The 27,540-nt window shown below is 37.2% G+C and overlaps 1 protein-coding gene across 5 annotated transcripts in view; it reads right to left on the reverse strand.

The window, feature by feature from the left end:
• The window catches only part of LOC104152957 (homer protein homolog 1), a 127,767-nt gene that overhangs the window by 19,138 nt on the left and 81,089 nt on the right, over positions 1–27,540 (reverse strand). For all 5 annotated transcript variants that reach the window (XM_068926443.1, XM_068926445.1, XM_068926444.1 and 2 more), the window contains one exon: positions 10,185–10,341. In XM_068926443.1, the coding sequence (XP_068782544.1) occupies positions 10,185–10,341 (157 nt within the window). The remainder of the gene's footprint in view (positions 1–10,184; positions 10,342–27,540) is intronic.

A 27,540-nucleotide genomic window follows, 5' to 3' on the forward strand; every position in this document is an offset into this window, starting at 1 on the left:
GCATTACACGGTCACCCCCAAGCAGGTCAATCTCTCCATTAAAGTTGTGGCTCTGGGCAATACCTGTTGGTCTCACCAAGCACTGGCAGAGAGAACAGTCAATTTACACCAAGTGGAACAGCCTCAACAGGACGGACAGGGAAAACCCAGTCCCCCAACCACCTCTGTCCTCGTGTCTAGTATCTCATTTTGTGGCAAAGGAAGAGCTTGGACCCCACTGCTCTTCACAGCGTTTTCTCTGGGCTAGTTCACATGCTAAGGATGTGTCTTGTGCTGTCGGTGCGAACCCGGAGTTAGAGGCTAGCACATTGAACTGGTGTGGATAAGGTGTTACTGGTCTCAGCTGCTTGTATTGCTACTGGCTGGAAATACCTTCTGCAACAGCCCTGCCAGTTGTGTGGGTCACACCAACACTCCCCGGTATGCTCTGGACCATACCAACTCAAGACAGCTATTGAAATTCCTGAAACACACACAGGTGGTTTTGCTTGAGCAGAGGAGGGAGTGCTCTCACAGACCTTCGTGCCAGCAGAGTCAGGGACAGCACCCTCTTTCAGAAGGGAAATTAATTATCCACAGCTGTAATGTCTTACACTGGTCCAGGTTCTTCTCAGGCAAACACCCACCTCTCCCTGCTTGCGCAAGAAAATAATGCGCTGTTCAGCCATTCTGTTAACTGTTCATTGAAAAATCAGTAACTTGAAAGAAAAAAAAATCAATTAAAAACAGGTTTACTTTAACCACAATCTTATTTAAATGCCCATTTCGTACAGAGACTTGAAAAGATGTCAAATATCTTCACGATGTTCTCTTTTTGAATGTACCAAAAGAAAAAGAAAATTGTACTGTGACCCTTTCAAGAAATCTGTGGACTAAGATGGGCTGGAAAATGATGCAATATAAAGAATGTGCAATTGAAAACAGAAGTAACAAAAGATAAAGCTCTAGGCAAAAATCTGGATAGCTTTTTCTTGCTCTATTTACTTTGCTTCAAATTGAACTTATTTTTCTCATGACCAGTGGTCCAAAAATCATTAAAAATAATTGTTTATGCATTATACACAGAAGGGGGCATTAAAAGGAAGCTAAAATGCTTTAGCTGACCCTCCCATCTGCTATTTTCAGGGGCATTTTCTCATTCATTTTTTCACGTTTAAGAGAAAGGCTCAATCAATCATTCAAGCATTTGCACAGCAACAGTAAGCAATGTATCTGTGATTAAGCCTTGTTTCCAGCACAGAACTCAGACTGAAAAAACAGTCTTTGAACAGTAACTGATTGCAAAGACTATGTAAGGTTCTTCTTTTGTGCTATTATAAAACTTTACTGATTTGCATATGCAAAACTCTCCATACTGTGGCTTCATATTTGAGACTTAAAAAAAAAAAAAAAAGATATTACTCTCTGCTTCTACTTCTGGGTTTGTTTTTTGTGGGTTTTTTTGCATTTAGAATGCAGGGAAGGATTGCGTGAAAGGAAAGAAAGTCTGAAAAGGATTTTTAGTGACTATGTAAGGAGCTAATTCTTCTAGTATATGGCCATTATTATGTTTAACTGCATACTTCTGTGAGAAACATAAGTCAGCTAAAACAGGACAGCAAGCCAACTTGTTCTGGCAAAGCCTAAAACCCTCTCAGCAGAGGCCATACTAGAATTCTCTGGAATTTTTCATCCAGGACCAGCAGCCCATACAGCGGGGAAGTCCAGGCAGAAGTCTTCACCGTAGCATGCAGCTAGCATACGCCGAGCTGTTGAGAAGACTGGAGGAGGAGGGAGGCTGTGGGTCATGTAATAGAACTAGAAAGAAAAAAAAACTTGATTTGAGCTTAAGACAGTGACAGTACAAGAGCTTCAGAAGACTGAAGAATCCCTCAAAGAAAACAAACTGAATCAAAACACAAAGAAACAAAGAGAAGAGATTCTATCAAATCCCTGCACAAACGACTGCTCGACAGCTGAAGAGTCTGGTTAGATAGAGGCAAAGCAATGGGAATGACAGAAATATTGTGAGTGGTCTCCCTCCCAGAACAATTACTGACTGAATGAATCTGAGCTATTTTTGAAGCCGGTTGTTTCATTTTCTCAAACCATTTTCTTGAGATCAATTTGTACACTTCTGATCTCAAACAATAATGCCTTTTATTCAGTACCTTAAATTCAGTACCCGCAGATCATAAATTTCTTTCTAAACTTCATACAGAAATTACTTCAACTACCACGGAAATGCAAAGAAAGACAGGTTAAACCATATTTTCACCATAGCTTCATCCTATTTTATAGATATACCTGATGCTGTTAACTTGTTGTTTCCTAAAGACATTTTTATCCCTTACATTTATTGTGCAGCACAGTATCAGAGGTCTATTGATCGAGGCTACAGTGCAGAACAGATAGAGCGCTCATGGGTAAGACTGAATGTAAGTATTAATTAGGCACTTTTAGCTATTTGAATAACATCCCTAAATGGATCCCGTGACTGTGATAAAAATATTGCATCAATAATTCAAGAAGTACCTCCTACAAGTCCTTTGCTTTCTACAGCGAGAAGAGAAATGATGTTGTATGGCTCAGCAAAACTAGCAAAAACTGCATAAAGCTTCATGTGACTTATGTAGAAGTTTCTCAGTTCTTCATGGTGGAGAGTAACATGCAAGATAGCATGTGAACAAGCTGATCAGAAAAATAATTCCAGTATATCTTTCAAAAAAAAAACCTAGAAAGATTTTTGGTGCTAAGAAATGTGAAAATGTAAGAAACAAGGAAAATTGCTTTTCAAGGTTGCTGCTGAAGGAACAAAAAGTGCACCACAGTATTATTCATATACATCATTTCTGACAGCAAATTAAATATTGTAGTTTTCCAAGATTTACCCGTAGATAAATGATAACCTGGGGGTAGGGGCGAGTTTTGTGTGTTACCAACAATATATTACTTTTCTCAACCGAGAAAACAATTAAAGATTTTGCTGAAAAGGACACATTTTTCTCTGTGGGCACCGATGCCTCAAGCCATGGAAATATCAAAATGTTTTCCACAGTGATTCATTACTACAGAGATGAAAGAGGAATAATCCATCATCTGTTTTATTTCTGTGAAGAAAGCAATGAAGATGCAATAGGAATATTTGAAAATATAAAAAGTGTACTAAAAGAGTGTAACCAAAAGTAATGGTTTGCACTTCAGCCATGCATGACTGCATGCAACTGATAATGCTAATACTAACTTCAGGGGACATCCTTTTGTCTACAATCTAATTAGAAAATATTTTTCCAGCTATCTGACCAGCTCATGAAATACATGCAACAGCAAACACAACTGAAATGCATATTGGGAGAGTAAAAATGTAGATGTGGGAGAAAAATACGTATCACTTGAAATAAAATGATCTTATTTTTCCTTTGGTTAACCCTTAATTCCATGCATGACGGAGGTAGTCAGTCTTCACAACGTTTTCTGTTCTCAAGGATTTTAAAAATATTACTCTAGATTTCTTTTTATTAGAAACTCGTTCCACTGTGAGAAGGATCAGTATAAGAGTCCTAATGCAGATAATTACAGCCTGCCCTAAAACATAAACCTTTTTTTCATTTTGAAGAAAAGACTGTCTTACAATAATAGAAAACAAAGTCACTATTTCCCAACATATCTTCTAAGAACACAACCATAACAGTTAAAACAATAGGCCTTCCCAGATCTTACTGTGTTGTTTCTAACCCTAATACTCCCACAGCACCTTTCTCTGGAACTTTGGTTGACATTTAACATGACAACCTCACTTAGGAAATCACAAAAGGCTGCCTTTGCTTTTCAGGGAGTTTTTAGCGTAATAAGGTTTTAATTGTAAATCCAGATTAAAGGACTATATACATAAAAATATGGACTTACTTGTACATAATTGCAGCCATTTTTTACGCACTCATGATTTGGTTCATCTGCACAAATACGTTTACTTCAATTAAATAAGAAGCCACAGAAAATGCACAGACAAATACTAGCAAAATGATAATCCCACTATTTTGGCATTAAACTGCCAAACTAACCATGCTTACCTTGCAAAATGCTTACCTATTTTCATTGTAAACAAATGGTATCAAGCTACTCTCTAGTCACATGATAATTATTATTATTTAAGAAGGAAGTTATACTTACATAACGCTTTTTGTGTAATTAATCAAACTAACTTTAAATACAATAAGTTCAGTGGGGATAGGATGGACACAGACTTGAGGGAAGGATGACAAGAGATGGGCATCACATAATAAAAGGTACATTGCCAATAAATCTTTGGATCAAAACTCCTTTCAAAAATTTTGTTATTACTATGCTGTCACCTTATTTTAAATGTCCACTTTTAGAAAATGTCCTTCCTCAGTTATACAAGACCAAACTGAGACCTGTTAATGGTGCATGTGAACAATTATTCACACAGTTAGTCCCACAGTAGCGCTCACAAGTTATTCAATAAGCACTGACTTCTCAGCATGTAAGAAGTCCACAACATGGCTCTGATTCAGCAAGCAACTTGATCACACATATGCGTGTACAAAATTGGGTCTTAATTCTTTTATTACTAGCTCAGATAGTGGAAACATGGAGGTTAGCGCTAAGGGGTCTGCAAAACTTTAAAAGATTTTCTACAGAATTTTGGGATAATCTGAACAGATGGCTCATATGGGGCCCCATACCTCTTGTGGACTTTGCTAACTGCATTTAAAGATACTTGTTTCCTTTAAGTAGCCCAGAAAAGCTACTTACAGAAGTAGCCCAGCAAAATAACCATGGCTTTATTTCTTTATGTACATGTATTCTTTAATATCCACTTTAGAATTTCTTTTAACCGTAGTGAAATCAGGGCCTATTATTTTTCAGGGTTTTTTTTATGACCACATAAGATGGCATGGTACTTGTTTCACTCACTGAATAAAACAGATGGATGAAGAACCAGAACATAATAGGCTAATTTTGTCTTATTTCCTAAGAAATCATAAAATAACAAGCTAGAATTCAAGAGTTACCTCTCTATTCGTTTAGGAATACGCAAGAGCTTGATCATTTGCCTTCATTTCTTCTTATATCAGGCTTCCTTTCCTGCAGATGAATGATCTTCAAGGACTGCAGTTCTGTTATTATCCACTGGTGTTATTACTCTGGGCTATTGCCCAGTGTCATAGGATGATTTACTTTAACAGTTAGCATGCAAGAAAAAATGCACAATTTTCTTCTTTTTACTGGACAAAGATGAAACTTTGGGTTACTTTGCGTAATTCATATCACCATTCAATCCTTTCCTTTCCACAGTGTCAGGATTAATGTTAGTACTGATGCTATTTCACTTGTCCGAAGTAGCTCACTTCAGGTTTTTTATTTCTGTTACTGAGCTGCTCTCAACTCAGGAATCCCTTTTGACTTCAAAAAGCTATGCAGGGTGTGTAGGAGCGCTCCCCAACCCCGTCTAAGGGAAATCCTTGTTGTTAAGCTGCTTCTGAGCAGATTAGTAGGGAGAAGGCTCAGAGCTCTAAATTAAGCTCTTGGCTGGGCATCACATCTTCCCAGAATTATTATCTTTTTGTATTTTAGAGGGAAAAATCCATATATTAAGGTAGTAAATTTTTGAAAAATGTAGTGTGTGACAAAATACCAAAGTGCAGTATTTCTGACTTGAGCTTGCACTATATCACAAGAGAGCACAAAACTTTAATTTATTGAGAACTTTGCACTGAGCCACACTGAATCTGTATTCGATTTCCTCTCAGCTTTAGGCACTACTACTGCAGAGAACAAATGGGAGAAGGACGATAAAAGCATCCGAGAAAGCAAAAAAAATGTAGGCTAATGTGAATAATTGATATGACAAACGAGGAAATCTTTTACTTAATCAGAAACAGAAGATATATTAATTTCTAAAAAATGGAATTAAAAACAATAAAGGGAAAAGCATTTTAGCTTTGTTTTTGTATTTTAAAAGATGCAAAAAAATATAAATAATGTAACATTTAAAAAAACTATTTCAGTCAAATTTAGAAAAAATTATAGAATAAAAAAGTTGGGTTTTGGTTTTAAAATAATTTTAAATATCTTAAAATGCAAAGATTACAATGAATATTGTATGGCCCAAAAGACCCAGATTATCACAGTGATTGAGAACGATGGAAAATACGAGAAGGGTGAGATATAACTGTAAACCAAAGGATGTTTAAAATATGGCATGACAAAATTCACACTGCAGAAGAAGGTACATAAGAAGTCAACTAATAAGATACTATTAACAATTAGAAATATATTTCTATACTTATATAAAGAGGAAACTATATAAATAAGGCTATTTTATAAGGCTATTTATATAAAGAGGAAACTGAAGACAAAAACAGTAAGATAAAGTTTACTAATCAATATGCATTACTTCTCCCCCACACGCTACACTTGACATAGAGGAGATAAGTCTGCTGTAGCTTGCAGATAAGACGACTAAGGCACCAAAATTTGTATATATACCTAAAGCACATAAGGAGTGAATACCACAAGTACATCATATACAAACCACACAATATATTATTAAATTGAACTAAACATAGCAAATAGCGGTGGAAGATCTATTCTTCATTTTGGAGGCTGGTCTACCTCCTCCAACACTGTGCTCTTATCAAGCGAGCATATCCCTCTAAAATACACGTCTACATACGTTATTCCTCTCCAGTGAGCAAGATGCTGTGAGAGCCGACTTCTGCATATAAAACAGCAACTAGATTACAACTGAACATGCAAACTAACTTCCAGACTTCTATGTCTTCTTTAAACCAATGTTTCTATGAGTATTTCTAAAAACTCTCTGTTCAACTTTTCTCAGCAAAGTTTCTTTTGGATCAAACAGCGTTTTTCTTCTGAACTGGCAACAGGTGCAAGTTGCAGCATGGCAAATTGCAATTAGGATTAGGAAGAAAATCTTCACAATGAGGGTGGTCAAACATTGGAACAGGTTGCCCAGAGAGGCTGTGGGATCTCCATTTTTCAGAACTTGACTCATGGCCCTGACCAGCCTGACCCTACCCTGAAGCTGTATCTAACTTCAAAGTTAGCCCTGCTTTGAGTGGGGGGATTGGAGCAGATAACTAAAGCCCTCTTCCAAGGTAAGTTATTCTGTGAACTAAGGACGGGGTTCATCTTATCTAACGAGAAGTATGGCTATGGGACATCTATTCTTCATGATGTTTTTGTCTCTCCATGAATTTTAAAAATAAAATGGCCATCCTATGTGTAACTTTTATATAAACTCAGGTGAGACGGATTCCAATTTAAGGAACGGGTTTTTTAATTAATTTCAGCTGTGTTTAAATTAGGCTTAACAGATAAACCTAACACCATCGACTTAACACTGCTTGCTACCACCTATGCCATAGCCAACAGTCTCCAGGTCTGCCCTTTTAATATCATGTTTTTCTGCCTGTGTAACTGAGAAGTATCTGACTTGCAGCTTCTTGTTAAAACCAGGGAATGTTTCACATTTGAAAGATCAGTCTTGGGTTAGATCAGCTGTTGTATCCCATTATATGGATAACAGATTGAGATCGATTTTTTTTTTAATGTGATCTGCATACTTTTGCCTACAGAATTTGACTTACTGGGTTAGCCAAGTCTATCTTTTTCTAAAATCAATTCCAGTAGAGGACAGTACTCTTGATGAACTATTCTGTAGTAATTTACAGGCATGTATGAAGACAGAGCGTTACTATATTGCACGTAAGAAATCAATAAGAGAAAGATTTAATACAAGCATGTAAAAGGCAAACATAACAGCATAACACATGATTCCATGTTATAAGATTTTGTGCTCCATCAGAAATACGTAACAGATAATTGTAGAAAATTTGCTAGGCAAAGACTATGAAAAACAATCAGCTATTAATGCCACAAGGACTTGGTTACTACTTTTGTTAATTGTACTATGAGGTACAAGCAGAATGTCATTCTAAAACCACCTAGATTCATTAATTATATTTTCCAATAACAGATTTTAAATAAGATAAGACTAAGAGTGACAGTATCATCACGTAAAAGAGATCTACCATACTGCCATGCCTGTCTTGTCTTTGCAACAAAAGCTATTAATACATTTTATTATGAAGAATGCTGTCTCATCAAGTCTGCACTTTAGTGATGCCTTCTTCACTGAAAAACCTAATCTGGAGGTCAAACCCACCCAATCTTCTGTAGTTTATTAATTAATGGGTTATAATTTAATCAATATTAACTACAGATGATAGCACTATCTTCTATTCACAAACCTGAAAAACTATGATTAGAATTTCTGCCTTTGCAAAGCAGAAATTTAAATAAGGCAACAAACTGAAAATCTCTCTTTATATAAACACACAGGACAAGCTTGTGGCTCACTAGAAAATTTCTGAACAAAATCAGTTTTGTCAGCAACTGCCAATATCTTGAAATGAAAGAATTTTGCAAAAAACATCAGTTTTAATTACAATTCATGCATTTCAGCCAGCTATCACATATGCAGTGAGGGCGCACCAGAAACTGCCATTCTTCCCTACCAACTCATCTGGTTGGGACTTCAAGATCCTTGTCTTCAAGTCAGTTAGGTATAAGACAGCCCCAGCGACCTGATATTTCCCCAGTTTTCCAGGCTCAAGGGAATTCTTGCTGCTCTTCCAGACCTCCAGATAGATGCAGCGTGCATCAGATCAACACAATTCTCGTCCCTGTGACTGCTAATAACCTCCAATTGTAACAATAATATGGATAGGTCCACTAAAGGTTGAAAAAAAGCCCTTTGCAATTTGCATTTACGGCTAACTGTATTTGCCATACCTTATTTCATATAAGGGAGTACAGCATTACCAAATTAACAGACATGCCAAATTCGTCATATTTGCTATATACCCTTTACCTTCTGTCAGTATATTGATGAAAGTGGCCTTCATGCAAAAATGTATATGGGGCTTCTGTTTGTTTTTATTTCCCGCTCCATGATATTTTTCTAAGTTAGCTGATAGCAACAAATCTATAATACAGTTCCATCAAAGACAGCTTTCCTCCATACAAATGCTAGTTTTGCGTTCACTTTGCACAAAAATATGTCCTAAGCTATGCTGACAAATTCATATGGATAAAGGTGGATAAATTATACCAATATGTAAACAATTACAGCAGAAATAAGAAGAGAAATACAAACATCATCATCTTGTTTTCATAATGCAATCTTCAGTCTTAAATAGTTCCTCAGATACTCACTGCTGCCTCCACTCGGCTCTAATTTCTGGTCTGCAACATCACAGTGAAGGGAATGGGACCCTGTCCCTCCTGTATGCATGCAGGAGCAGATCTTTAATTGCATATGATGAGCTTGATTCTACGCTCGGTTTTAGGTTTAGGTGCAAGGATAAAAGGAAGGTGTTGGTCTTTGGTACACGTGGAAGCTGGAATATGGTTCCTTTAACTTACAGATCTGCGGTTAAGTTTCTGTGGGCTAAAATGCAAAAGGGAGTCACGTGTAATGGTACAGAGAAGGTCCTGAAGCAGATCTGATGGAGCTTGCACAGAATGAAGAGAGAGCAGCTAGCCAATGTGTCCTACATACCATGGCTTAGATAACTCCTCCTGCAACAAAATCCTCTGCAGAAAACAAACTGCTCAAAAGAAAGAGTATTTCCTAACTGAGGAACATTCCTTCAGTAGCTCCTTTCCACCCCCAAGGGACACCCCAGCTACAGTCACTCTGGAGCTCCACCGGGAGATTTTTTGGAAAAAAGATATAGCTTGGGAGCAGAGCTCTTCCACCCACCCTTGATTTTGTTCTTCGCAAGCTTTTCCTCCAGCTTACCTAGTCCTCAGGCTCAGGCTGTATCCTTGGTATGGAGATGAGTTTCTAAGTTCTCTGTGTCATGTGGAAGAAAGGATATTCACAAGAGGATTTGAGTGCACTAAGGGGTGACAGGTATCCACACAGAACAGTGACATCTCAAAGGAGTGTCAGCACATTTGGGCGCGTTTGCCCATGTGCTTTGTATGGGAATCCTGTGTGCGTTAAAGTGATCATTAATTTCTGTTTCAAAGATTTACCTAAAGCCCCAATATTAAGCTTATTTGGTTTGCTCCAAAATGAGCATATACAGTTATCAGCACTTCCATGTCATGAACTTTAAAGATCCTAAATGTTTGTCTTTACTTACCCGCTTATGAAGACGTTCTGCTTCCTCCTGATACGCAGCAAGCTGTTGTTTCCATTGTTTTACATTGGCAGTGGACTCCAGCAGGGCTGCTGTGAGCTTAGCGTTATTACCCTTGAGTGTGGCCAGTTCTGCCTCCCAGTGCTTGCTGATTGTCGAACTGCATAAACAAAATGAGAATGGTCAGAACCCTGCAAATCTCTTCTTGTTTTTTTTAAAGTGTCTTATAAAATTTTTCAAAATATTCAGGAGTAAGAGAATTAAACAAAAATCCTTCGACTGAAAGTTCAAATGAGAATGCAAGTGCTCAAAAAATCATCAAAACTTTAAATTCAGAAAATACTCATCAAGAAAATTCTTAACATAGGGATATCACTATGGGAAAATAACCTCTACCCTCCCTGTTCAACACTGCATTTTATTTTATAAGATGCTATGGATAACATAATCCACATCAGCTTCCCAAAAGCAACAGTATGTAATTCTAGAATATGTAAATAGTTCCTCATTTGAACATATATGCATTGAGTATCAGTACTTTTTTCCTCTATTACTTTATGAAGTATATTCTAGAAAAAAATTTGTCATCAACCTGATTAAAAGGAACTAATGGAGTGCTTTGGAACTACAGCTTATTTGCCTTAACGCAAGCCTTCTACGCCTGAATTATACTTTCTCTATTAAATATCATTTCACCACCATAAAACTATCACTGTTAATATGCCTTTCTTCAGCAAGATCAGCAAAGAGACTAAAGATTAAGGAGCACAGAGCTATTACTGTCTTATTGCAAAGAGGGAGCTGAGACTGGGGTTTACTAGAGTAGCCTATGGATGAACGATTTCTTCCCTGAACAAACAGAGGTCTTTAATTTTCACAGCTAATCAGTCTGCCATCATCCACAGTCTCTATATTTACACACAGTATACAAAGCAAAACCATCTCAAACACATCAGGTGAATGTATTAGTATACAAATAGGTCATTAATGTTTATTTTTATAATGCCAGTAGAATGTGAGGGGCAGATCTATGTGGAAAATACATACAGAAAATCATTCATTTTGTCTAATTAGATTACTACTGAAGGCATCACTGAACACTGATGATTGCTAACTCTGGAAAAAATTATTTTGCATGTCAATATTATTTTGCATGTACATTTATGGTCAGCATTTATGGTTTGAACTTGTACATATGAACAACTAACCACTCTGTCACCACTTTACCCACCAACTTTCCTTTTTTCACTTCACACATCTGCACAGCCCATCCCAGAATAGCACATTTCAAAAAGATTATGATTCCTGCGAAAGATCCTTAGGTATTCAAAACCAGCCAGCCACTAAGGAATAATCATTATCAATTCGGATCACATCTACTGTTCCACTAAAATACGAGGTCTGATTCTTCCATGCCCGTGTATTTCCTTCCAAACACATAGCTTCTTACCCTTGGAATACAAGGTTTTTTTTTACAATTCCTGTAGCATTTCATGATCTATTCAACTAATTAGAAGCTCACCACTGGAAATTTTAAAACTTAAATGACTAAATTAGAATAACGATCATCCTACTTCATCAGGGAATGCTGACTCATACATTAAAGAAGGTAAGTATTAATTTCTGTAACAATGTCTACTCTTTTGTTTCTCTGACTGGATTTACTTTTCAGTTAAGGTAGCACAACAGATCAACAAATTCTGTAAAAAACAAGCTAATAAAAATCTAGTTCATTATCATATTCGCATTTCCTCCCTGGGGTTCTGATCCTGCAAACAAATATCCACACCAGCTACTTCATGGAAATGATCAGGTTCCATTCAGTACCCATGCTACGGCAGAACTAGTAGCTAACTCTGCGTGTGTGACATGCATACATTCACAAAATGTGCCTCGCTAACCATCTTTTCTCAAAGAAGAACTATACTTGCAAGATTTTATATTTATGTAACGGAACAGATTAAAAGCTTTGTATCCAAGAGAGTTACAGGCTGAGAACTCTTTAAGCATTTCATGTTGTATCTTAACATGCAAAAAGGATAGTGCATGGATTTTTTTCAATATAATAATTTATATACCCACAGCGATATAAGGTAAATGTATAAGTAATGAAGATCCCAGAAGCCAGATCCTTAGCTGTTGCTTAATAAGAATGCAAGTGGGATTCTCTGTGTTTTTCACCTTTACTTTTTTCCAGTCTCCTTACCACCCTGCTAAGAAACCAATCTTGTGCTCTTAAGTTATTGCTTCTGTACTAGAATGTTAGCATTAAATAAGAAGCAGGTATTTTCTATTACTGCTATAGCTATCCAGATTTAAAACTCAGAAGTTGTCTTTGGAGCTGGTTATTTTTAGACTAGCCGTTTTCCAATAGGACTGTATCAGTATAATTTCTCAAGCTTCCTTTTATCCGTAAGTAATCTATACAGCAGGCATGAACACATCTGTTGTAATGCAGGTGTTATTTGTTCATAATACATATTGTTTTTTCTATAAATAATTCCTACTGTACCTTCTACAGATTGTACTATGACTCCATAAACATAAACAGATTTACTTAAATTAGTCTAGTACCTGATAATACATAATGACTTCCCAACTATTTAGGCTTCCTTTGTTTCTTCTTATAACATTCACATTCTCTGACATGATAAAACAATAGGATGGATATCATACAAAGTACCAAAGACTTGAAGGTTTTGCATTTCCATGCTTGATAAAATCAGGATCTGGTTGATATAACTTTTAACCAGTGCCAGCAGTGCTGATTTACTTTTTTTCAAATAGTTTCTTGACAATTTTAGCAGCTTCTTGTAACAACATAATTATCACTCAGCACCCTCTTCCACTATATGGTTGAAAAGGCAGAAAACACTGAAAACTGAGAGGGATTGTGATCATTGTGAAAACTGGTGGTCAGCCCCATTAAGCAGGGTATGAGAGAGTAAGAATATCTAACTAGACACCACTATAATCTAATTAAATGTAAAAAGATCCTATCTATGGACCCTAAGCACTGAAGGAACAAAGGGGCTGTGGAATGTCACCCTCCAAGTACTTTCACACAAACTGTGGGGTTTATCTGACTCATGGCACACATACTCAGTTGGTATAAATTGCCTCTGAAGGCAAGATTGCACGTGGAAGTTAACAGTGGTGGGATGCTTTATTTCAATCTGCCCACAGTTATTCCAGGTAATCTAAAAAATGATAATTAAAGTTAAGTCACACTTTGGGGATTATTTTGGTTAAACCTGGCGTTATTTTGATTTAAAATATTTGTTTTAGGAATAGGTAAAAGGACACCTACAGGAGGCTATTCTTAAGCCATACTAAGAGTATCTGCATTTATGCCTATATCTATACAGCTATGTTGGTTCAAAGTTATAGACAAGTCCAAAGTGAACATTAAGAAACACACACTTTTCACACAATGAGAATTCTCCTTCAGCTGAGAAAATACTGGGGCTAACATCTGGGACAGGAAATACACAGATCCAGAAGCTGAAAGCACATGCATGGAAAATTCAACTGCCATTGCCCTGGCCAGAATTTTGGTCATAACACAGCTGCACTCCAGTCCCTCAGGACAGGTATGACAGGACTACAGATACACCTTCTCTCCAAAACCTTTGCTTAATTCCCATTTGAAAGGCTTTTTGCTAAAAGTAATAGACTTCACTCTCAATGCATTAGGTTTTGTTACAAGAAACACACAGTTCTATCAGATTGTCTTAATAGTTGCAAATATCTAAATGAAAAATATGCTTCATGTGCTGTCAGATTATTTGTCCTAAAACCACATGAAATCACTTGTCCAGTGATCACAGTGATCCAAATTGCAAATCAGCTTCTACCAGAATACCTTTCAGTTTTACGCCACAGCGCAAAAAGCAGAGCTGTATGTATAAAGAGGGGACACAGGGACACACACGTTTTGAACCTATATTTACATTTTGTTTTGTTCTGAAAATCATGTATCACTTTGCTGGCAATATCACAATTTTAATACTTATTTCTTCAGACTTGTCAGAAGTAACATCACTGACCTCCTGGTATGCTTTTAAGTTTCAAGATCTCTTTCAAAACAGAAACATTCTTAGCACTTCTGCTTGTTGCCTGCTTCCAAGCATGAAAAATTCTACTTAATTTTTTAAAACATCGGAATGGAATATAAAGCCTGGTGAAAAGCCCTTGTGAAACTTCTGAATGTCTGAAAATAAGATAAGCCACTTTTCAAACATAGCCACAATAGGATAGTATAAGACAAATGTAAGAGGGAAAACAAGCTTGTAATGGACAACAGTAGTTTTGGATGAACTGATTACGGTATACAGAAAAATGCTTCCATAACAGAGGTTTAGGTTATATTCACTGTTTGTAAAATTATCTTTAGAACGCCAACTATACAGAGGATCATAAGCACTTGTTGGTGAGCAAGAGGTCAAAACTCCCCCAAATCTCAGATCTTTGGTGTAGACCATGGTATTTAGTATGAGTTTAATATGGGACGTATTTACAGTCAGAACACTGTATGGTGCTTCATTTTCAAGGCAAAGGACTCAAGATCAAATGTCTTTTTCAATATTTAACATCTATGACATAGAGTAATTTGATCACTAATGCAAAATACTCTTTGAGCAACTGCTTACTGGCATCCTATGACATAATTGTGACACCTCCTTAAAATTAAAGTAGAATTTAATGATCTTCCCTAATTTTAGGCGTTCTGACCAATTAACATCAAGCCTATCTCCATTCCCATTGGGTATTAGTTACAATTCCACTAAGTCACTGAGGAATAGGTTTGCTATCTGTCCATCTGTGACCTGAATAGAGTGCCAGAGGCTATAAAGGCATGCTTATCTTTCTCAGCAAAGTAGGTCACTTAATGAAAATTAATCCTAAAAGCTCCAGTCACCACATTCAGCCAGTTGGAGGAGAAGACTTGCAAAGGCGGGGCAGGGGCACACATTGATGAGTTGCATTTAGAAGGAAGTTATTTCAAGAGATGCCATCATGAAACAAAGAAACAAAAGCAGTCCCAATCAAGAGAGATTTTCTGCTTTTTGAATTAGAATCAGTAACTTATCCAGCTTGCTGAATTGTATGTAACACAAATAATATAAAACATGCTTAAAGTTTTATTTCAGATTTATAGAAATAAATTATGTGCAGAATTATGCTTTATTAACATTTTATGTTTTTAAGATTGGATTGAAGAAAAGAATTGCTGCTTTAAAAAGGAATAAATTTAAAGACTGGATTTTTTACTCTACTGTAGCTGCATTGCAAAGAACTACAATTACTCAAGAGTAAGTAAAGTCTTTTCTTCAAGTGTCACTGTGATCTGCACTGCAGATAACTGGTGAGCTGTACTATCTTCGGATAGCAGAAATGAGGAATTCAGTTTAATAGGGACTGGAGTGCTTCTCTACAAAATTTGGCATCTGCTGTAGTAACTAAATCCATAAGACTTGACAAATATGAATGGAGCATACTCCATGTAGCTGCTGGGCAGATTATAAATAGTGGCATGCTTTGGAAGCGGACCAAGAATCTGGTGGAGTGAGCGTTACCACTCTGCAGGCGAGGTATGTCAACCAGCTGGTAACAACACATTAGCTGTGCTGGCAGCAACGGGTGATCCTTTCTGACAGTCTTGCTGGTGAACCTTATGGAGCAGCTCCTCCCCAAGCTTAGGGAAGCAGAAGGGGGATTGTGAATGATTTGGTTCTGTTATCTCAGTATCAGAGAGATCTAATATACTCAGAGTTTCTTCTCCACTTTTGAAGTGCAAGGCAATAGTTTGGGTTCATGTGACACTCCCAGATGAATCCGGGAACAAATTTTGTACAAGGTCTTTACAGAGTCCTCCATAAGGAAATAAAGCCACAAAAGAATTCTTCCACAAGGGCTTGAAGCTCGATATTGCTCCTGGCTGAAATAATGAAAACTGAAAACACTGCTGTGAGAATAAGATGCTAAGCTTTGAAGAGTGCTTTAAGGTAACTCCATAAGCTTCAGATAATACTGAGTTCCCAGGCTGGAACGGTGAGAACTCTGCAATGGGCTGCGTTTCTTATTGTCTACATTCGAGTGACGTGATTGTCCCAATAAAAATGATCATTTTCTTGGTACAGAGGATGAGTGTACCATCCCTCAAGTTATTTTGAAAAACTCACAAGAAGCTTCCTCTCTCACTCATGCTAAGAATTAAACTTTAGGTCTTCACTTCATGTCCTGATTTAGAAGAAATTTTAAATAGGCATTTAGGGAATTTCATCCTTTCTCACAGATTAGAAAGAGCATATACTGGGACTATCTATTAAAATCATAAAATCCCTTCATAACAGAAAGGATTTAAACATGATGGTTTCAGAGTTCTTCCTGCTGCTAGTCCAAAGTATCATATGCCCTTGGGCACGAAACTTAAATTTCTTAGTCTCTCTCTCTCAAATATTCAAAGTAAAGATGGAAATAATGCAGAAAGGAGTTCTGCCAATTGTTTAATTATACCTAATTAGGAAACCTAGAGTGAGCGGGAAGCTGAAAAAGGAGCAATGGATTGGGTAGCCATCAGGTCCTATCTCACTGTTGCAGGAAGAGTCAAGAAAGAAGTCTTGAGCTGTTCTGCCATTTCTGTCTTTGTACAAAGCTGTCTGCTTGTACAGGCCCAGTAGATTCCATCAGTCAAAAGATTCTGAGCTTATGTGCATGAGGGACAATCATCTACAATATACTCAAGTAAACTGTATAATGTAAATATTGTATAGCTAGAGTATAATTCAAGTAAAGGACCAACAAAAGAGAGAGATCTATGGTAAGAATGACAGCTTTTGCAAGAAGGAAATTTTAAAGAGAAAAATCACCTCTTGGTGGCTACTGCTTACTGCTTTTGATCTGTAGTTGTGATTAACTGGACACATGCAAAAGGAAGTCATATTAGGTATTAAATGAAGTTCTGATGAATTGGAATTTAGTTTAAAAAAAAAAAAAAGGAAGTCCCCTCAAAGTTATAATCAAGAGATAATTACCAGGAAATTGCTTTGAGTTAAATATTTTGAACGAGACCAATGAAAAACTAATTAATATTCAAAGAGATCCTTATCCTTAATTAGAGCATTCAAAAGAATTTTTAGCAAAGGAGGATAGCTCCCTTGGGGAGGGAAGCAGAAATATTAACTGAGCATGAAAGATCTGTTCTTTCCTTTGGGATAAGGAATATCTGTATGATCTCAATGGAGTTACATCAGCACAAAACCAGGGAAACATAGTTGTGAATCAAGCTCTTCAGATGGAGTAACGTACGCAGCTTAAATGACAGATTTGATCATATCAAAAAAGATGAAGGAGGCTCTTGAAGCACATCATACTTAAAGTGAGGAGACTAATAATAAAAACACACACACACCTACTGAAAAGTGGTAAAGGCAGCTGAATAGCTGAAATCATCAGGTGAGAGCATGATTTTAGCTGAGAGTACTGTTCTTTACAAATTTTGAAGGTTTATCCCATTTCAGAATATGGTTTTTTTGCATATCCCTTTGCTGAACTCAGAGCTACAACATGCTTGAACCCCAAATTTCTATGTCAGTGTAGAAGGCAGGACATGCAGAAGGCCTTTTGTGCAAAGTTCAGAAGAGGGGTGCACATGGAGCAATCACAGAGTTCTCTTTTATGGTGTTTCACATACATGACCTTTCATTCGCATTTAGCCTTTGAGTTTGACCACGATCTCAGATTCTGAATTAGCTGAAGCACACATGTGGCCTGTAGACAGGAGAAGAGTTGTGTTCATAGTTCTGTTATAGACAGTTCTGTTATTAGGTGTGTCTTTCCTTATACTTTTTAAGCTCACTAGGGAAGGGTTAAAATCATTGCAGAAAGGACTTGATGGACGAGGAGGCTGACCAAAGAGACCAAAGAGTGAATAATGGTACAGACTCTTTCCACTTTGTGGCAGACCACATGCCATACACTATGTAAGGTAAACAGACGGCTATAGGCTATATCACCACCACTAAATTCACGTTCTGTACTTCATAATACAGACTTAATTCAAGGCTCATAGAAACCACTACACAGACAACCTTTCAATATGGAAGCTTATCACTGAGGAATGGACAGGGAATTAAATTCTTCTTAAGGAGGGACAATTTCACAAAAATATCCTCCACAGCAACCAGCACAGCATTCTAGAAGCAGATAGCAAAGCCAGAGACAAAAATTCCTAAGTGTGGTGTTCACTGCTTATAGAAACATTGTGAAGTAATAGCAATAGAGGAGCTCTTGAAAGGCACTCCGTGGGATGCAGAAGACTGGACGTTAAAGTTAAAAAAAAAAAAAAAAAAAAAAAAGCTTCCGCTATGATCCTTATCCATCAGGATTTAGATCCCAGTCCTGACCCAATTTACAATGGGGGAAAAAGAAAAGTCACAATTCTCCACAAGAAACAAGGAAGGATGTTTCCAAGCTTCTTGTAGTGTCTGCTAGTGTGTTCTGGGTGTATTTACGTGGGTGACATTTAAGCTCTGCTTTTTCGTTAAACTTATGTTAACAACATTTTTACATACGTCTTTTGCACACTGGGTCATAATGCAAAAAATAAATGAGCTGTATTTGACCTGAATGATCAGAGTAGCTCTAAGAAAATCCATGACTTCTCTAAAGAGGCTCAAGTTTTATTTTTATTATTACTTTTAATAAGATCTCATTCTTCTCTTAGTAATTTAATTTTATATAGTAAAAAGATACTAGGTTATCTCTTCATGAAGGCCATATTGCATAAACCAAAATCATTAACTCTGTTTATAATTTTTAGCTCTTTGCAAGCAGAGCTACTTAATTTCTGTCTTGTCTTTCCACTAAATACTAAGATCTTGCAGATCTATAATTTTATTACACACTCTAAAAAAGTAAAAAAAGTTTACCCTAGGTCCTGAAATCACTTATCAGTATTGCTAGAAGTATTTTACTCTCACATTTGTAATATAACTCTATTTTTTCTCAACTAAGAGCCACTAAGTCTTTGAATGCATTAAAATACTATAGAACACTAGCAATAATTCTTTGCTGTTGCTATGGTACTGAGTATTTCAAATATTCCAACAAAACCGTACTTTCAAAACATCATTTAGGAGCTTATGTCCCACTTTCTAAAATGAATAGGTATTTGGCTGCAAAGAAAGTTTAACTGACATGAGTTACTATGGCACTTAATCACTTTATAAAAGGAATTAGTTGATGTGGTTATCTGCAAGATAGATATCAGAAACCTGACACTAAAATGACCTGAATTACGGCCACTTTCATTCTGGAATTCACTTGTACAAACTCAGATTTAAAGCAGTTTAAGTAATTTTGAATTAGTTCAAATTAATTTTCCTGAGGCCCCTGGCTAGACAAACCCTATGTTTCTTCCAAAAATCCTACCTATAACAACCATTTATATGGGCATTGGTATGAACCATACTCTGCCAGTAATGTAACAAAAGGTAAGAGAGTATTTGCCTGCCAAAGCATTCTCTCACCTGGGCTCTCATGTATTGTGTGAGTGCTGCTTTGATTTTAAGGGTTTCATTGAACTGTGCCCTCAACTATCTCTCTCTAAATTTCAGAAACTCCACTACCTTCACCACAACTACTGACAGAAGAATTTGCTCTTCTCTTTCAAATATGCTGTTACAGTAACGACAAGGAACAATTCGGCTCCCCATGACCACATCTTTCTTCACTGTTAAGTAGAACAGGGCCAAAGAGCCCTGAGAATCTGGCCATCCATACTAGGGAGTTAGCACCCTCCCAAAACTGCTCCAGTCTATGTCAGCTATCCAAGACAGACCCTGAACACAGTTCACAGGATAAAACATGCGCATAGGGGGTTAGCATCCTTCCATCTACCTAGTCTTCCAATATCACCCTATCAGGGTTTACACAAGTTACCACCCTGCCATGTCCATCTGAAAAACCTCTGGGCCTGTAATGTACATCCTGACTTTTGTGCTAGGAGAATACTGCTCTGGTGGGTGGCAGCACAGGCCTCAAATCATTGCAGATGTTTGGAACTAGAAAAAAGCTCTACACAAAATACTAACTGCATCTTAGGGCCACGAGGGCACTGCATGGGCCCAGAAGAGATTCAGTGCCATTGCTATAACGTGGATGTGGTTCAGGCCGTGGCCCTTAGCATGAAGGCCTTAAGTTTTATTTTGCCATATAGTCGGGGCCAGTAAGACTGCTACAACTACAGCATGATTCTCTAGGGAGCAGTGGAGAGAGTCAGGTTTGTAGGGACAGAACAGAGGCAGCTGCAGCTGTGCGGGAGCTGGGTGGCATGGCGTACAGCACGCGTGCTGCAGGGAGGGGGCTAAGGGGAGATGTGCAATGCTGCCCCTCTCCCCCCTGTAAATCTGGTATACACCACATACAAAGGGTGGAGGTCCTCTACAGAAGTCTCTAGGTGTTTGTCACATCTTAACCTCGACAGTATTACTTACGCTTCTGCTAATGACAGTGGGTATTATGAGTGGTTGAATGTGAAAGATTTACAAGTGTTTATTTTAGACTTTCAATCTTCTGAGATATCCTGTGATATCTCTGAAAATCTTCAAGTTCCTTAATGCCTGGACCCAATTTTAGTATCATAACAAGTACTGAACTTAGCAGAACAATTAGTACAGCTATGGGCCTTACAACTCCAGTGCAAAGAACAGAAAGACATTTTATAGAAGGACCTACAAAAATATTTATATTTGAGTAGGCAGTTGGATAAAAGTTTTGAATGATTACTATTTGGCCCCAGCTCAGCTGGTTATGTTATAATATCAAATAACAACTACTGGTGCAAATCACTGTTGCATTACAATTGTCAATTTGCTTATCCCAGTAAATACGTGCATTAATTGCATAGTTAGTGCAGGAGATGAACTATCAGTTTACATGCTGATAACAATATAATTTTATTCCATTAAGGAAGGAGAAGCTATGTGAGATCATGGCAAATTTAATTAAGCTTCATTCATCTCCTATGATAACGATACAATCACTTAGAGTCAATAGCCTAAATATAAAGCCCACACTAAATCATCTACTGAGCTGTCAGAGGCACTTTAAAGAGCAAGCATTGCGCTGAATGGACTAAATAATGATAATTATCCATATATTGACTGCATATGATTGAAAAAAATAACTTGCTAGTGAGTTGCAATACTTATGAGTGAATACTACCACTTGTGCTCTTTTGCATCTCACCTTTTAATAGAATGAAAATATTAAATTTTCTTTTTCAAACCAAATCTGAATCCCAGGAGAAAAGATTGAATTCCTTGCACTGTGTTGATTCTTAGAGTCAAATTTACTAAAAAGGCAAAATGGCGGAAATCATCATATATGGAAAGTCTCTGATACCGGAGCTTTTTCTGTGACCTGTAGCTTTCAGGTTAACGCTCTGAGGAAGCTGTCCCTATGTAAGTTTCTCTCTAGTTTAAAAAAAAAAAAAATCACAAAACCAAAACCAAACTACCCGATTTCTGATTAAGAAAAATCTGAACATGGTATCTTCCTTCATTCACTGGTAGTTGCTAGTTCTTATTCAGTCAGTCTAGACTTCAGGTACGGGTCCTAAATGATCCTAGGCTTCCTTCAGGCACTTTTCAGTCAGATGATTTGTCTCATAATTCAGCTCTAAGTCTTAAGAGAAAAAGACTTATAGAACCAATTCTTCCCAACTCATCACAAACCCAACTGGGATGCAAACAGTAAGCAGCTTCCTGTGAGTTTTGCAAGTTAGGATTTCACAGACAGCAAAACAGAGCATGAGTTCCTATCCCTTTCCAAGGCTATGCCTACATGCCACCGATTGGGCAGTATTAGAACATGCTATCCCTATGTCCCTTTCACTGATAATGGCATCTAGAATAGGAAAAGAGAAGGGAAAACAGCACGATGTCAAGACACTTAAAAGCCAGCTTTCCTGAGCCTCTCACTGTGCTGAATATAAGGCCCAGCACAGATGCATCCTAAAGTGCTGAAGCAGGAATAAATAATAATACTAAAATCTCTGGCAAGTAGAGAAAGGAGATCATAAGCAGTATTGTCATGTAATCGCATTAGTTCTAAATTTCAGAGTATTTCCTAAATAAAGTGAACGCGTAATAGTCTTATACAGTGATCCATTAGATCACAATCTGTGCATACAGGAAGCTATTTTAGCTATCCTCTTGAAATTCAAACCAACCAAATCTAAATGAATTTCCTACATAAAAAAACACTTGGTTTGAGACAATTCACACCTTATCTCTATAATATCTATTCTCACTTTAGGATTGGAAATAAAATCTCATAATTACTTTCTTTTTTCTTTGGCAAAATACAGAGTTTAATAACCTCCTACAGGCATGAAGCACAATTCAGTTGTAGGGTTGTTTTTTTCTAAGTCATGTTGATTTAATGAAATGACTTTCTAAATTTGACAAATAGCTTAAAAGTTGATAAAAAAAGCCCCTTATATTACACTTTACTGTTGATTTGTGCTAACTCAATTCATTACTGACAAAATGTGATGGCTGTTCAATATCACTGTGAAATACTTTGACGATGCCAGTTGTCCACATCTCACCAAAGTGCTATTCAGCAACTTGAATTCATTTCAGCAGAGACCCCTGTTATATGTTCAAGACATTGATCAACACAAATTACTTTCTGCCTGTACTACAAATTGCCAGTGGCATTTGCAGTGATATTAAAGGAGCTCAAAAGACACAACACTACAGTTACTTGAAATTTTCCCTAAATCATAAAACTGATGGAAAATTACAGGAGAAGTTGGTCCCCATTTAGATATTTTCCACGTTTTATTCTTCAAGGTAACTCTTCCCTCAAGAAGAGCAGGATATAACAAGCACTTCTATTTTTAACAGATAAAACATTCTGCTTCTATTGTTAAATCTGTTTCTGCCCCAAACCTCCACATGTCTACTGGAAGTAGATTCATGCTACTAAACTTCCACTGCAAGGGGTCTGCCTATCACAACGGCCATCCTGACACAATTATTGTCAATAACACAACTGCTACAGGTGAAGCTTGAATGTTATTTATATGCATTCTGATGCACTGAAATTACTTACAATAAAGCAGCTTTGGACTTTTATCAATTAACTTTTACTCGATTCCTCAGGGGACTTCAACTATTTTGAAAGGAACCATCATCAGGAGAGTGGGTTGGGTGAGAAAGCAAACCAGGGAGCCACTACAGGGTGAAAGAGATGCTGGAGGATGCAGTGCTGTGTTGCCTCCATAGAAAACAAGAAGCACAGCTCTGAACCATAATGTTGCCACAATGCACAACTTAATACCGGGTCCGGTAAAGACAGCTTAGTGGATGAAATCCATCTTCCCCAGGTTTAGATGTTTTAAAAGCTAAGAGAAGCACGTACCCTCAGGTGGCCATTCATCTGACTCACCTGAGGTGACTAGCTAAGACAAAACGCATCAGGCACTGTGGAAGCCTCTCAGGCATAAATTTTAGGCCCAGCACCACATGAATCTGGCAGTTTACCCATTCTCCCTCAGAGATTCCAGGCCATAGCATTCTCCAAGGAACTATTACCTTACCTAGGTTTATTTGCAAAGCATACCCCTAAATAAGGGGAAGTCTTCAGCAATCTTAATTCATCTGACACAAATAACATACTCCAGAGAGGATCATATCCATACAATGTGCATCACTTGGATCAGACCTAAAACCAAGCTATTTACCCAAGGTGAAAATTAAGATATCATGGTCCTGGGCCATACATCTCTTGCAGGGATGCAAAGGGACACCTCAAAGAATATACAGCTGTACAGCATATGAAATTCAGTCAACTGTATTCCAGATAAATGCTAGAAAAAAAAAAATTTTGATGAAAGTTACTGTTTGTGTACAGGATTCATGAAAATGTGATTAGCTGTTCTTTAAAAATACACTAAGTTAGTATTCATGCTATGTATTGTTAATATCAAGAGTTTTCTAAACTCCTTTTCTCAGCTTTGTCAAACTCAAATTATCAGATTGTGTTTAGCTGTTGAATGCGTTATTTCAAGAAGTGGACAGTGGCAATCCATTTGGCTGAATCCTAGCAATAAAAATATATAAAGACCAGCAAGCAGCTTGACCAAGTTCACCTCAGTTGCTTTGTGCGACAATAAAGCAAACAAACACAGCACAGTTAGTTCCTAAGCCAGGCTCCATGCATGCCTGAAAGTCAAAAATATTCCAGGGCACAGATGTGTTCACTCACCTCTATCCTTTGCCCCTTACTGCATGACCACTGGAAGAGTCTATACTAGCTGCTCAGGCTATACTTTCTAATTAGCTTTAACAACTACAGCATGAGAGGGTAGCAAAGGATCAACAATTGCAGGCTCCTCCTAAACTCTGTCACTGCTTCCTCCAAACCCAAGCAGAACTTGGCACTGCTGCACACCTACCTCAAATCTTCAACAGAGAAAGTATCCATAACTTAAATTAAATATTTGTTGCCAGCTATCATTGGCTCTGACTTCTATGGTCAATCTCCAAGGAGAAAGTTATCTAACTGATTAAAAATTAGCTAATTCGTAAGTTCATATGAGCTTCATTAACACAAACTGAGTATTTTACAACAAAATATTCCTCTCTGGAACTATCTTGCATATTTTAGGTGAATCCACAGTTAATAATTCACTACTATTGAAAGTGGAAACGCTCTGTGACTTAACGTGTTTGGTATCTTGTAACTGAGGTGAGATTCCCTTGCCCCATATATAATGATGTCCTTATAAATGCCAACAGGAATAAAACAAATAACAAGGTCTTAAGCTTAAATCATTGCAGAGGACAGTGCTAGTCAGACGGACTTCTGTTTCCAGAGTGTCCATTTTCCCCAAGGAGAGGGGGCAGTTAAGAAGAAAATAATACAGAAAAGACTAGAAGGAATACAGAAATACATAAAGTAAATTAATCATTTCACCTCTAGAGTGAGTTGTTAAAGGCTGAAGGCATATTTATTTATACTCTGCTTGAAAGTTTTGGAAAAATCAGTTTTATACTGCTTCAAGAATAGTAACTGTTTAGTCATCAATGTTGTCACCATACTTGTATGTTTATCTCCACGTATTCCAGCAGCCAGCGAAACGATACCCATACAATACATAAAAGATTTCAGAACTTGATATCTCTATCAATATATATATATGCGCAACCATAACTATAGAGAAACAGCCCCGAGACAACTAATTTCCCAGATTGCAGGTAGCTATCTTAAGTCATGCTTATTCTTAAGATTCTCAGAATGAATGGTTTGCCCAAATATTAATATGCATTTTTCTAACTTCATATGAAAAACAATGTTTGATGCCCACAAAGAGCAGTGTTTAAAATTGCTAGTATTTAAGAAGTCTTCATTTGCCAATTGTAATTAAGTATCAGGTTAAGATACTATATTTGCCTTCCATTCAGAAATACAAACACTTTCCTTCACCTAGAACAGGAAATAGGTATGGCATTGACTGGCAAATGTTACTTATAAAAGATTATTTTATAACCACACACAATCTAATATCAGAAGTCTATGTCTCAGATTATCTGCTACTACAGCCGAGACCATACAGAAGGCAGTGGAATGAGTTGGTATCAGTAAGAGAAGGGAGAAATTGATGTCAATCAGATGCATTCAATTGAACTCCACCTTCAATAAGATGTACTTGGTTACAGACTTTTTTCTTTTTTTAATATTTCCTCAAGTTATCCATTAGGATTTTGGCCTTGCTGCCTAAGGAACTTAACATATATCCTCTCTCTTCAAAGAGAGTAAAGCAGAAAGGCAAGGTAGGCTAACAAGAGTTGCCTTTCAGAAGAGCAGGTGAATAGACAAAACAGACAACATACCTGGAATAGGGCAGAAGGGCAAAGCAACTTGGAAACACAGAGAGCCAACATCTGAAGAGAGCAACTAACTGAAAGGTCTAGGGGGGGCTGTTTGTCTGGTTTGATGGATTTTTTTTCTTTTACAGCCTCTTTCTTTCAGATCACTTCATTTTATTTCCTGTCATCTCAATAAAGTAGGAAATTGATATGGGTATATGGGTGACGTTATACAAGTACTTGAGCAATTGGACAACTGGAAACGTTTCTCCAGGAGAGACACACACTTCAAAAACATTCAAGAAAGTAAAGCTTTAAGGTATAGGTTTAGGTGGGCTTTAAAAGAATAAGGCTGTATTTTAAAGGGGTATTATTGTTGTAAATATTAATTGTTTTTAATATGCCAAAACTGACAATATTGGCTTTCTGAAGTATGAAATAGTTTTCACTCATTTTCTGAGTTTCTTTTAAAGCTGTTTTTCAGCGTGTGAATTTTGAACTCAAAATTGTTCAGTACTTGTTCATTTTCCTGTGCTTGTAAGGAATAGGATGGAGGTATTTTACCATTATTACAATCACTGCTAGAAGATAGGCATGTTCATGCATGCTCTGCATACTGATTTTACAAAATAATCTAAAGCTGACTACAAATGAACCTTGAGATGAGTAGGATAAACAAGTGAAATAAAGTGCAGTAATGCAGATTGTTCTGCAGGATACTTAAAGTGACCTGAAGGCCATAAATCTTCAATTCTCTTCAATTTTCTTCCTTTAAAACTGTGTGCCCTCATTTCAATAATTTCTATGCAGATGGCAATGTGTAACCTGAAACCCAAGTCTAGACTATTCTTCAGTTTCACAGAACTGGACTATGACTACAGAGTCTATTCAGAGACAGAAAACAGTAAACGAACAAGCCTGAAAAAGTTGTTTTTAGTATCTGTCTGCCAACAAAGACAGTTATATAAATGTTATATTTTGCGTTGATAAAGGTAAGTGGATAAAGCCTTGCACTTGAAATGAAGTAGTTACGTACTAGCTACTAGAAGCTTTTAATCTTCTAACCTTTTATATTTATAACTAGCTGTTGGGACATTATTCGATCAGGTCTGTCTTTTGAGGGAGGCAATGCGTGCGTACAGATAGGTGCAAACTGGGTGATACTCTTACCTGCAAAATAGATTGCAATAGGAAAATCTTGTTGCAAAAAGTCAAAATTCCAGACTGAAGAAAGCCCCCCACCTCCTCATGAAGAATGAATCCCAAACTGAAGGTAAGACCGTGAATGGTTCATGTCTCCAGGTCATGAAATACTTTCACTCATCAACATCCCTAGTGAACCAGGATGCGACAGGGAAGTCTGAGTAATCAGACTTTGTTAGAAGTATGTTTGCATCTGGCCTGCAAAACATCCCATCTCCCTTTGTTTTTCACAAAAGGCTCCTTTCTTCAAGGGTCACGATCGTCAGAAA

This window comes from Struthio camelus, chromosome W (assembly GCF_040807025.1).
Source record: "Struthio camelus isolate bStrCam1 chromosome W, bStrCam1.hap1, whole genome shotgun sequence".
Classification (NCBI taxonomy): Eukaryota; Metazoa; Chordata; class Aves; order Struthioniformes; family Struthionidae; genus Struthio; species Struthio camelus.